Source organism: Carcharhinus amblyrhynchos, chromosome 30 (genome assembly GCF_965287045.1).
Source record: "Carcharhinus amblyrhynchos chromosome 30, sCarAmb.v2.hapA, whole genome shotgun sequence".
Taxonomy (NCBI): Eukaryota; Metazoa; Chordata; class Chondrichthyes; order Carcharhiniformes; family Carcharhinidae; genus Carcharhinus; species Carcharhinus amblyrhynchos.
Window position 1 is genome coordinate 32,800,493 of NC_137353.1, and position 12,157 is coordinate 32,812,649.

A 12,157-nucleotide genomic window follows, 5' to 3' on the forward strand; every position below is an offset into this window, starting at 1 on the left:
GGGAGCGCAGACTGCTGCAATGACCTCTAATTCATATTGTATACTGATATGCATCATGATCATCCCTGGTTCCAGTGGTCATTAAGTGTGCTAACCCATTTACCAAGATGGCACCTTGTAAATCAAATTGTGTTCATTTTATTTCTAATTTCTGAACAGGTATGCATGTCATACCCAAAAACCACAAGTACACAACCCAATTTAGTCTCTAGAAGTTTCATAGTGTTATGATGGAAGTTATTTGCTTCCTGCATTTAGATGTCTAACAGCTGCTCTTGTAGGGTGGGCAAAGGTATATACGGAGCAGAAGCATCATCATAGGCCAGTTGGACTGGAAATCTATTTCTGAGCTGTAGTTTCCAACAAAATCCAAACATAACATTTTCTATTCTATTCTAGTGTGAAGATAATTTTAAATCAAACTGACATTTACATTCTTTCCTGGAAGCTTAAAAATGTTAATTACGACAATTCTCCCTTGGTGTCGTAGCAACATCAGCTGAACGCTATTGCACTGAGCAATTATTGCATTCCCACTGTTGGCCTTAGAAACTAATTATACGTTAGTTTAATTAAGGTAGAAATCGCACACCACATATACCGAGCACAGGCACACCTCAGTGACACAGGGAGAATACAGAATATTCAGTAAACAATAAACAGGGCCAAGATTAATAAATAATAAGTTGAATTCATGTTACTGCTTTGTTCTCTGCTATCCAAGCATTATTTTGAAGCTCGGTAGTTGTATGTTTTACATTCATGTTCCAGACTGATGGTTCTTGACATCTTGAACAGACACCAAAAACTTTTAAATTTTGGAAAAGGACAATATTCTCCATTTTGTATGCAGAAAATAAAAAAAACTTTTTAATTTGCAGAATACTTGCTGATGTGACATGATTTAATGAAGGGTTTCAAGTACATTAATTTCATGCTATGATTAAATTATAGGGAATACACATACAGAATAGCTGAAATCACTGAGACAGGGTCAGCGAATAGTCAGGGTGAGTGACTCACTGAAAGAGGTGCCTCCCCCCACATTTGGTACAATCTTGAAGTAATACCCACATTCTCTGGAGGGAGATGATTAGATCATCATCAGGCTGAAAGCGGGAGAGACAGAAAATCTTAGGTCCCACAGAGACGGAATAGATAATATACTTACATCTTAGAGCCTTGTGTAGGTTCACAAAGAAAGTGTTACCAGGTATCATGAGAAGGTCCCCCGAAATTCTCTCCAAATGCTGTTAGGATGCAAGTACACGGGCAGAAGTCTTGATCCCAACAGAATTTTCAGGATACACTACCCGAATGGAAAGTTAGCGGCTCTAACTGACAGCCCGAATTCCTACCATTACTTCTAAAACCACGCCTGAAATCCATGCCTCCTTTGGAGTAGATGAGAATAAAGAAGAAATGAGAGAGGCATAGAGGGTATGATAATACCAAAAGAGAAGCCAGCTAACTAGGAGGTCTCCTAGTTCAAAAGGTGGCAGTCCAGGAACTGTTTTAAATAAATCAGCAAACATCTTCTCAATTACAAAACTCAAATAGCAGACACACTAGACTTCTTGCACATTCATATTGGGCCGGCACAATGACACAGTGGTTAGCACTGCTGCCTCACAGCGCCAGGACCCAGGTTCAACTTCCAGCTTGGGTCGCTGTCTGTGTGGAGTTTGCACGTTCTCTCTGTGTCTGCTGTGGTTTCCTCCAGGTGCTTGGGTTTCCTCCCACAATCCAAAGATGTGCAGGTTAGGTGGGTTGGCCATTCTAAATTGCCCCTTTGTGTCAGGGGCTCTAGCTAGGGTAAATGCATGGAGTTATGGAGATAGACCCTGGGTAGGATTGTGGGTGGTGCAAACTTGGTGGGCCAATTGGCCTCCTTCTGCACTGTAGGATTCTATGATTCTATATTTATAGTAATTAATTTTTACATGTACATTTAATATTTAGAGATAATTCTTCCTTCTATTACTGTGTTTCTCCTGAGAACTTCTATATGTTGTTCTCAAGCCTACAGTGCTGTGCTAAGTTACTTCAGACCAGGGTGAACCTCTTCTCAGGGCTTCCCAGGTCACAGATTGTGCCACCACTGCAGGTTATAGATGTACACACTACGGCTAAGGCCCTAATTCAGAACATGATTGGAAAAATGGTCCAACTAGTATGCTAGCTTCAAGACATGCCTGGATGTGCCTCACAACACCAGCCAGCATTTATTGCCCATCTCTAACTGGCATTGAAAAGGTAATGCTAAGCCATCATCTTAAGTCGCAGTTTGTTTGGTGCGGGTACTCCCTGTGCTGTTGTCGAGGGAGTTCCAGGAATTTTACCCAGCAATGATGAAGAACTACAATACATTTCCATATCAGGATGGTGTGTGATTTGGAGAGGAATTTGGAAGTGGTGGCTTCTTGTACCTTTTCCCTTCTTTTAGAGGTTGCAGGATTCAGAAGTGATGCCAAAGTGAGTTGCTGCAATGCATTTAGTAGGTGCTACACATTTCATCCATGACACGCCAGTGGTAGCAATTACAGGAATACAGAAGTAAGAAGTTTTGACCACAGAGTTACAAAGTCAGGCCGATTATAGAATGAACAACCAACAAAGAGAGGAAATTATCACAAGACCAGATCATATCTCACAATTAGCAAGAAGAGATAATCGCAAGATGAGATCATATCTTAACAAATGGCCAGTGATTGCCAGATCTGCAACCAATGGTCAGCAGCTTGAGCAGTTCATTCAAATCATTTTTGCCTCAGAAAAGGGGCATATAAGGACTGGTGCTTCAACAAATCATCAGCAATAACTGCAGACTAACCTTTACAAAGAAGATCTCCAGGCTATAAGCAAGAGAATGACCCTCACATCAAAGTGGCCTAGCCAGCTAACTCAAAATGGGTAAGAGCAGTTTCTTTTCAGTGATTTAGTTATATACTAGTGTGAGTGCACAGATCTTTAAGGGTACCTTTAATACTTCAATTCTACAGCAAATGATTATATTAGTCATCCGTGTCTTTGAGATTCTGCTCAGACTATATCTATGAATCTGGTAATAAAGTTGAAATTGTGGCACAATTTCATTTGTGTCTCTGGCTCTTTGTTCAGCTAAGACTATTTGTCATGAAACAGGATTTCTATGGTCAATGTGTGTGGGCAGCTAGTACTTTATTCTATCACTTACATGACAGCATCTGATGAATGTTGAATTTGAGTTTTGTTTATTTATACACAATGTGAATGTCACTGGCAATGCCATCCAGCCTTTACTGCCCATCTCTAACTGGCATTGAGAAGGTGATGGTAAGCCATCATTTTAAATTGCTGCAGTTTGTTTGGTGCAGGTACTCCCTGGGCTGTTGTCGAGGGAGTTCCAGGAATTTTACCTAGCAATTGTGAAGAGCTACAGTACATTTCCATATTAGGATGGTGTGTGACTTGGAGAGGAATTTGGAAGTGGTGGCTTCTTGTACCTTTTCCCTTCTTTTAGAGGTTGCAGGATTCAGAAATGATGCCAAAGTGAGTTGCTGCAATGCATTTAATAGATGCTACACATTTCATCCATGACATGCCAGTGGTGGATAGTTTAAGGTAGTGGATAAGATGTAGGTCAAGGCAGGGTGCTTTGTCTTGGATGGTGCCAAACTTATTTTTCGAGCTCCACTTACGCACATTAAATGGATTTGGAAAATATTCCATCACGCGCATTGCGGATATAAGAAATTATTTGGGGAATTACTTGATGAACATACAAACATACAAATTAGGAGCAGGTGTAGGCCACTCAGCTCCTCAAACGTGCTCCACCATTCAATGAGTTAATGGCTGATCAGATTGTAACCTCAACTCAACATTCCCACCTACCCCTGATAACCTTTTACTCCCATGCTTATCTAGAATCTATCTAGCTCTGTTTTTAAAATACTCAAACACTGCTTCCATCAAGTTTTGATGGAGAGGTTTTCAAAGACTCTGCCCTCTAATTTCTGGTTTAAATGGGTGACCCTTATTTTTAAACAGTAACCCCTACTGTTAGAATCTCCCAAAAGATGAACCATCCTTTCCACATCCACCCTGGCAAGACTTCTTAGGATTTTACATGTTGCAATAAAGTTGTCTCTTACTCTTCTAAACTCCAGTGGATACCCACTTTAACTGCCCAACCATCCCTCAAAACACAACCTGCCCATTCTAGCTATTAGTCTAGTAAACCTTCTCTGAACATATTTACATTTTTCCTTTAATAAGGAGATCAATACTGTACACAGTAGAAACTTAGATTCCCCACAGTACAGAAGGCAGCCATTTGGCCCATTGAGCCAGCACTGACAACAATCCAACCCAGACCCAATCCCCAAAACCCCACGTATTTACCCTGATAATCTCCCTGAAACTAAGAGGCAATTTAGCATAGCCAATCAACCTAACCTGCACATCTTTGGATTGTGGGAGGAAACTGGAACACCTGGAGAAAACCCATGCAGACATGGGGAGAATGTGCAAACTCCACACAGATAGTCACCGGAGGTCGGAAATGAACCTGTGAGGCAGCAGTGCTAACCACTGTGCCACCGTGCTGCCCATACTCCAGATATAATCTCCCCAATGCCTTCTAAAACTGAAGCATAACCTCTCTATATTTATGTTCAATTTCCCTTGCAAAAAACAATAATATTCAATTAGCTTCCCTAATTACTTGCTGTACCTGCATACGAACCTTTTGCAATGATGAATGGGATGGATAGGATAGAGGTGGAGAGACTCTTCCCGCTCAAAAAAGACAGTAGGACTAGGGGGCACAGCCTCAAGATAAAGGGGGGGGCGGTTTAGAACGGAGTTGAGGAGGAACTTCTTCACTCAAAGAGTGGTGAATCTCTGGAATTCTCTGCCCGTTGAAGTGGTGGAGGCTGCCTCGCTAAATATTTTTAAGACGCGGGTTGATGGGTTTTTGATAAGAGAGGGGATTAAGGGTTATGGGGAGAGGGCGGGAAGGTGGAACTGAGCCACGACAGATCAGCCATGATCTTATTGAATGGCGGGGCAGGCTCGAAGGGCTAGATGGCCTACTCCTGCTCCTATTTCTTATGTTCTTATGACACCTAGATCCTTCTGCATCTGAGCGTGCAATCTCTCAACATTTAGATAATATGCATCTTTTTCACTCTTCCTGCCAAAATCCACAATTGTATGTTTTCCCACATTATTTTCTATTTGCCAGAATTTAGCCCACTCAGTTAATCTTTCTGTCTCCCTCTTTTTTGAATAAAGGATTTACATTTTCAATTTCCCAATCTAACAGAACCTTTCCTGAATCTAGGGAATTCTGGAAAATTAAAACCAATGCATCAACTATCACACGAGCCACTTCTTTTAAGACCCTAGGATGAAGTTCATCAGGACCCAGGGACTTGTCAGTCCACAGCCCCAACAATTTGCTCAGTACCACTTTCCTAGTGATTGTACTTTCCTTGAGTTCCTCCGTCTCTTCCATTTCCTGATTCACAGCGATTGCTGGCATGTTACTTGTATCCCTCTATAGTGAAGACCAATGCAATTTATCTATCATCTCTTTATTTTCCACTGTTAATTCCCCATACTTACTTCCTACAGGATCAATACTCTTTTCTTTTTAAATATCTACAGAAATTTTTACTTTCTATTTTTATATTTATAGCTATCTTTCTCTCCTTTCCGTCTTATTAATCGTATAGTCATTCTTTGCTGTTTTTTATCTTCTAATCTGTCAAACAGCCTTGCACAATTAAACGTGTTTCCTTTATGTTTGATACTCTCTAACTTTTTCAGTTAAGCAAGGCTGGTGAGTGCCCCCCTTGGAATTTTTGTTTCTTGTTGGAATGCCTTATAATCTGAAATGTCCCCATAAATATTTGCCACTGCATCTCTATTGACCTATCACTTAACCCTAATTTGCTAACTTTAGCTAACTCTGCTTTCATGCCCTTATAATTACCCTTATTTAAGTTTAAAATGCTTGTATTGCACACGTTCCTCTCTTCCTCAAACTAGATGTAAAATTCAATTATATTACAATCACCCTAAAGATGCCTTCACTATGAGGTCATTAATTAATTAATCCCGTCGCCTTGCCAGGTTTCTGGTTGGTTCTAGAATACAAAACTATTCCAAAAACATTCTATGAACTCATCTAGCCCACCCTTGCCCACCTGATCTTTGCTATATGTAAATTCTCTATATGTAAATAAAAATGCCCCTTGATTAGCACCATACGTTCTGACAAATTTCTTTAATTTTTTTCCTCAATACAACCATTTGTGTACTGTTAGGGAGCCTGTACACCACTTCCACAAGTATCTTGTTGCCTTCATCTCGACCCAAACTGTTTTTAGCCTAGTTTCCTGAACTTAACTCATCCCTCGCTATTGTGCGAATATAAGCTGGTCCAATATTTTCGTGTGGGGTGGGGGGGAAAGCATATTTAAATTTGCGCTCACTCAAGAGGCTAATGAGCACATTTCAAAAAGAAAGAATTTGGCACATTTCAAAACAAAACGAACATAAGAAACAATTTGCTGAGCAAAAATAAAGCAATGTCAAAGCAATAATTTGGTAATTAAACTAAGACTAATTAAGAAAGACAACCATTAGAGCATGAGAGGGTATATATACGTATCCCGCTCATTTCCAGTATAAGAGTGGGTGTGAGAATGAGTGAGAAAATGTGATGGTGAATGGGGTGATTAAAGGTGAAAGAAAACCTTGAGGAGTGAGCCATATACACATTCACTTAATCTCTCAGATACTGACATGTATGCACACATCCACACTCCCTCCCTCGCACATGCACGCACACTCTCCCTCCTTCACATACGCACACACACTCACATATGCACACTCTCCCTCCCTCACGCACACACTCCCCCTACATTCTGTGCTATTGGTACTCTCAGTACTCCTTCCAGTATGTTCAACATATATCTCATTAGCTGAAGGGTCCTGTAACATGCCTGGAAGTGTGGTGGAGGCAGGTTCAATCGAGGCATTCAAAAAGGCATTAGACAATTATACAGAGGACAGGGAAAAGCAGGGAAATGGCACTAAGTCATGATGCTCATTTGGAGAACCAGTACAGATACAATATTTTTTCAGGTAATATTTGAAAGCTAAGTTAACCTGGCTAACCAACAAGTGTTAAACTGCACCTTTATGTACTGAAACTATATTTTTTTTACTGGGATGTGACTGTCATTGGTTAGGCCAGCATTTGTTGCCCATCCCTAATTGCCCATGAGAAAATCTGGTGAGCCACATTCTTGAACTGCTGCAGTCCCTGTGGCGTAGGTTTACCCACAGTGCTGTTAGGGAGTGAGTTCCATGTTTTTGATGCAGTGACTCAAATCATCACAACTCAAAAAACACATTTAATGTAGACATTAATTGTATAAATGATTTTCAATACTACAACAGAACTTATCTTGAAACGGCATTCATACAAATTTTCACTTTACCTCCAGCTTCTGTTTCGTGTCTTTCCCCAAAAGGTCTCGGATCTCTTCATTGTAAATTTCCAAATATGAAGCCCTCACCAGAAATTTTGTATTTTCTGTACACTGTAAATGAACACACAGTGACAGTGAAACCACTTAAACTGCTTACATTTTGCTGCAAAGTAATCAAAGCACTGAATGATATTAAATCTAAATGTAATGTTGTTGAATTGTAACTGATTGTTTCATTTTATGAAAAGCTAAGAAGGAAGATACTATGTGGAGAGGGAGACAACAACAGAGAAGAAAATATAAATAAAAATAGCAGCTTAAAATGTATTTTTGAGGTCACTGTTCTTTACTTCCTCCCACAAGAAATTAACTAGTTTCTAATCCTACCTCAATCCAACCTCTAGGAATGGCAAAAGTGATTTACCATCCAGCTTCGTATTCTTCCCTGTGGAGAGCTGCTTCATCTTTGGTTGGACATCACAGACAGTGGAGTCCAACTTCAATGAGTGACCCTGGTGAAACCCAAACTGAATGTCCGTGAGCAGGTTATTGCTGAGCAAGTGCTGCTTGATAGCACTGTCGATGACCCTTCCTTCACTTTACTGATGATCGAGAGTAGACTGATTGGGCTGTAATTGGCTGGATTGAATTGGTCCTTTCTGTGTACAGGATATACCTGGGCAATTTTCCACATTGTTGGGTAGATGCCAGTGTTGTAACTGTACTGAAAGACCTTGGTTAGGGAAGCAGCAAGTTATAGAGTCATAGTGGTTTACAGCATGGAAACAGGCCCTTCGGCCCAACTTGTCCATGCCACCCTTTTCTTTTAAAAGCCCCTAAGCTAATCCCAATTGCTCACATTTGGCCCAAATCCCTCTATATCGATCGTACCCATGTAACTGCCTAAATGCTTTTTAAAAGATAAAATTGTACCCACCTCTACTACTACCTCTGGCAGCTTGTTCCAGACACTCATCACCCTCTGTGTGAAAAAAATTGCCCCTCCGGACACTTTTGTATCTTTCCCCTCTCACCTATGCCCTCTAGTCTTAGATTCCCCCACCTTTGGTAAAATATATTGACTATCTGCCTTGTCTATGCCCCTCATTATTTTATAGACTTCTATAAGGTCAACCCTCAGCCTCCAACGTTCCAGAGAAAATGTCCCAGTCTATTCAGCCTCTCCTTATAACTCAATCCATCAAGTCCCGGTGGCATCCTAGTAAATCTTTTCTGCACTCTTTCTAGTTTAAAAATATCCTTTCTGTAATAGGATGACCAGAATTGCACACAGTATTCCAAGTGTGGCCTTACTGATGTCTTGTACAACTTCAACAAGACATCCAACTCCTGTATTCAATGTTCTGACCAATGAAATCAAGCATGCCAAATGCCTTCTTCACCACTCTGTCTACCTGTGACTCCACTTTCAAGGAGTTATGAATATGTATCCCTAGATCTCTTTGTTCTGTAACTCTATCCAGTGCCCTACCTTTAACTGAGCAAGTTCTGCCCTGGTTCAATCTACCAAAATGCATCACCTCGCATTTGGCTAAATTAAACTCCGTCTGTCATTCATGAGCCCACTGGCCCAATTGATCAAGATCCTGTTGAAATTGGAGATAACTTTCTTCACTGTCCACTATGCCACCAATCTTGGTGTCATCTGCAAATTTACTAACCATGCCCCCTATATTCTCATCCAAATCATCAATATAAATGACAAATAACGGTGGGCCCAGCACTGATCCCTGAAGCACACCGCTGGTCACAGATCTCCAGTTTGAAAAACAACTCTCTACAACCACCATTGTCAAACCAAAGCCAATTTTGAATCCATTTAGATACCTCACCCTGGATCCTGTGAGATTTTGGAGCACAAGTTTTCGTTACTATAGCCGGAATGTTATCAGGGTATCCAGTGCTTCCAATATCGCATGGAGTGAATTGAATTGGCTGGAGACTGGCATCTGAAATGCTGGGGATCACTGGAGGAAACCAAGATGGATCATCCACTCAGCACTTCTGGCTGAAAATTGCTGCGAATATTTCAGCCTTATCTTCTGTACTGATGTGCCTGGCTCCTCCATCATTGAGGATGGGAATAGCTGTGGAGGCTCCTCCTCCAGTGAGTTGTTTAATTTTCCATCACCTTTCACGACTAGATGTGGAAGGACTTGGCTCTAATCGTTGGTTATGGGATAGTTTGGCTCTGTCTTTCACTTTCTGTTTTTGCTATTTGGCATACAAGTAATCCTGTTTGGTAGCTTCATCAGGTTGACATATTATTTTTAGATATGCCTGGTGTTGCTCCTGGCATGCCCTCCTGCACTCTCCATTAAACCAGGGTTGATCGCTAGTATTGATGGTAACAGTTGAGTGGTGGATATGCTGGGCCATGAGGTTGCAAATTGTGGAGTACAGTTCCGCTGCTGTTGATGGCCCACAGCACCTCATGGATGCCCAGTCTTGAGTTGTTACAGTGATTCAAAGTCTGTCCTATTTAGCATGATCATAGTGCCACATAGCACGATGAGGTTATTCTCAATGTGAACACGGGACTTCATCTCCACAAGGACTGTGCGGTGTTCACTCTTACCAATACTGTCATGGACAGATGCATCTGCAGGCAGCAGATTAGTAAGGATGAGGTCAGGTATGTTTTTTCCTCTTGTTGGTTCCTTCACCACCTGCTACAGACCCAGTCTAGCAGTTATATCCTTTAGGACCCAACCAGCTCGATCAATAGTGTAGCTGCCGAACCATCTTGATGATGGACATTGAAATCCTCCACCCAGAGTATGTTTTGCGCCCCTGCCATCCTCAATGTTTCCTCCAAGTGTTGATCAAAGGAGGACAGTACATAGTAACCAGTAAAAGGTTTCCTCACCCATGTTTAACCTGAAGCCATGAGACTTCATGAAATCTAGAATCGATATTAAGGACTCCCAGGGCAACTCCCTCCCGACTGTATATCAGTATGCCGCCACCTCTGCTGGGTCTGCCCTGCTGCTGGGACAGGACATATCCAGGGATGGTAATGGTGGTATCTGGGGTGTTATCTGTGAGAATGACTATACCAGGCTGTGGCTTAACTAGTCTGTGAGGCAGCTCCCCAATTTTGGCACTAGCCCACAGATGTTAGTAAGAAGGATTTTGCAGGGGTGACAGGGCTGTTTGTTTTGTTGTTGTCTTTTCCCTTGCCTGAATTGATGCCATTTCAGAGAGCAGTTGAGAGTCAGCCACATTGCTGTGGCTCTGGAATCACATGTGGGCCAGACCAGGTAAGTATGGCAGATTTCCTTCCCTAAAGGGCATTAGTGAACTAGTGTGGTACATGTCCTCTTGAAGCATTATGCTTCAAGAGGACATGTACCACACTGCATGTTTTGATGTTAAAGCAGGATGTAATTCATTTATCTGCATCTTTGACACTAGATAAATGCTACAAAATTGGGACTATTACTGGAAAAAATGAGATGTGGACAAATAAACTGCATTGTATCACTATCCCCTTTGCAACTTTGAGTCCCACAAGAATTCAATAGATAACCCCACAAATCCATATCTTATAAAGTCTGAGCCATAACTTAACTACCTGGATACTCTCAAATATATGTTCAAAAGCTCTGGGAATAATTCCTCGTTGCGATGTTGGATGAGAAATGCCTTGCATGGTGAATGACTTCCCACTTCCTGTCTGTCCATAGGCAAATATTGTTCCATTGTAGCCTTCAGTGACACCCTAGAAAAGAACAGAATTACTCATAATTGAGAATAATAATAATAAAGGCATAAAATGCTGCCTCAATCAGACTGATGATTATCATGTGTGGTATGGAAACAGATGATTTTTATTCTCATATAGTTTTCAGATCATGTCCACAAAAACATATTTATTTTAAAACTGTAATTTAAAAATGTTGCCTCTCCACTTCCCTTCCCTTCTTTCTTAAAATCCGCCTCTTTTACTCGTAACCTTCTCTACACTGGGTTTCTCCCCAGATCTCTACAAGTTCTTGTAACCTTCTGGTGAAAAATAAATGTTTTACGTTTAGCATCTTGCATCACATATAAAAAGTCACAACTGTCTCAGTTTCCTCAGAAAAACAATAATACATTCTTGCTTCACAGGCTTTCGCCACTTCACAAAGCTCTTTCCCCATCTTTTAAGCAACGACAGTGTTGTCTTCTGACATTGCAACAGCAACTACACTTGATTACCTTATTAACACTATCTCAGCTAATACTGGGTTTGAACTGATGCTGTTGGCGTTGTTCTACAATTCTATACTAAGCTAATCGGCATTCTCCACTACCCCACTGAAATATTAAGAGTTGAAACAACACTCATTTATACTATGAATGTCTCACACTGTCCTAAGGGCATCCTCCTCCAGAATAGAGACTAGGACCTTGACATTAAACCCCCCTCCACATTGGGCAAGAAAGGGTTTAGAAAGTGAAATCCACATAATGTGACCCCAACATTCCCACCACAATTTTGATGCTGAGATATATCAAGGCATAGGTGTGTTCTTGGTGTGAATAGGCAGTACATATTAATATCTTTAGATCAGTGACTTATTATGCACAATTATGTACCAAGTTTCAAAATAACTTGTCCTGTACCCATTTCCTGGGAAATGGAAATTTGGCATCGAATC

At 41.0% G+C, this 12,157-nt stretch overlaps 1 protein-coding gene across 3 annotated transcripts in view; it reads right to left on the bottom strand.

Moving 5' to 3' along the window:
- The window catches only part of kif17 (kinesin family member 17), a 73,633-nt gene that overhangs the window by 52,546 nt on the left and 8,930 nt on the right, over positions 1–12,157 (bottom strand). For all 3 annotated transcript variants that reach the window (XM_080215278.1, XM_080215281.1, XM_080215277.1), the window contains exons 2-3: positions 11,089–11,235; positions 7,500–7,601 (exon numbers count right to left, since the gene is read on the bottom strand). In XM_080215278.1, coding sequence (XP_080071404.1) covers positions 7,500–7,601; positions 11,089–11,235 — 249 coding nt within the window. The remainder of the gene's footprint in view (positions 1–7,499; positions 7,602–11,088; positions 11,236–12,157) is intronic.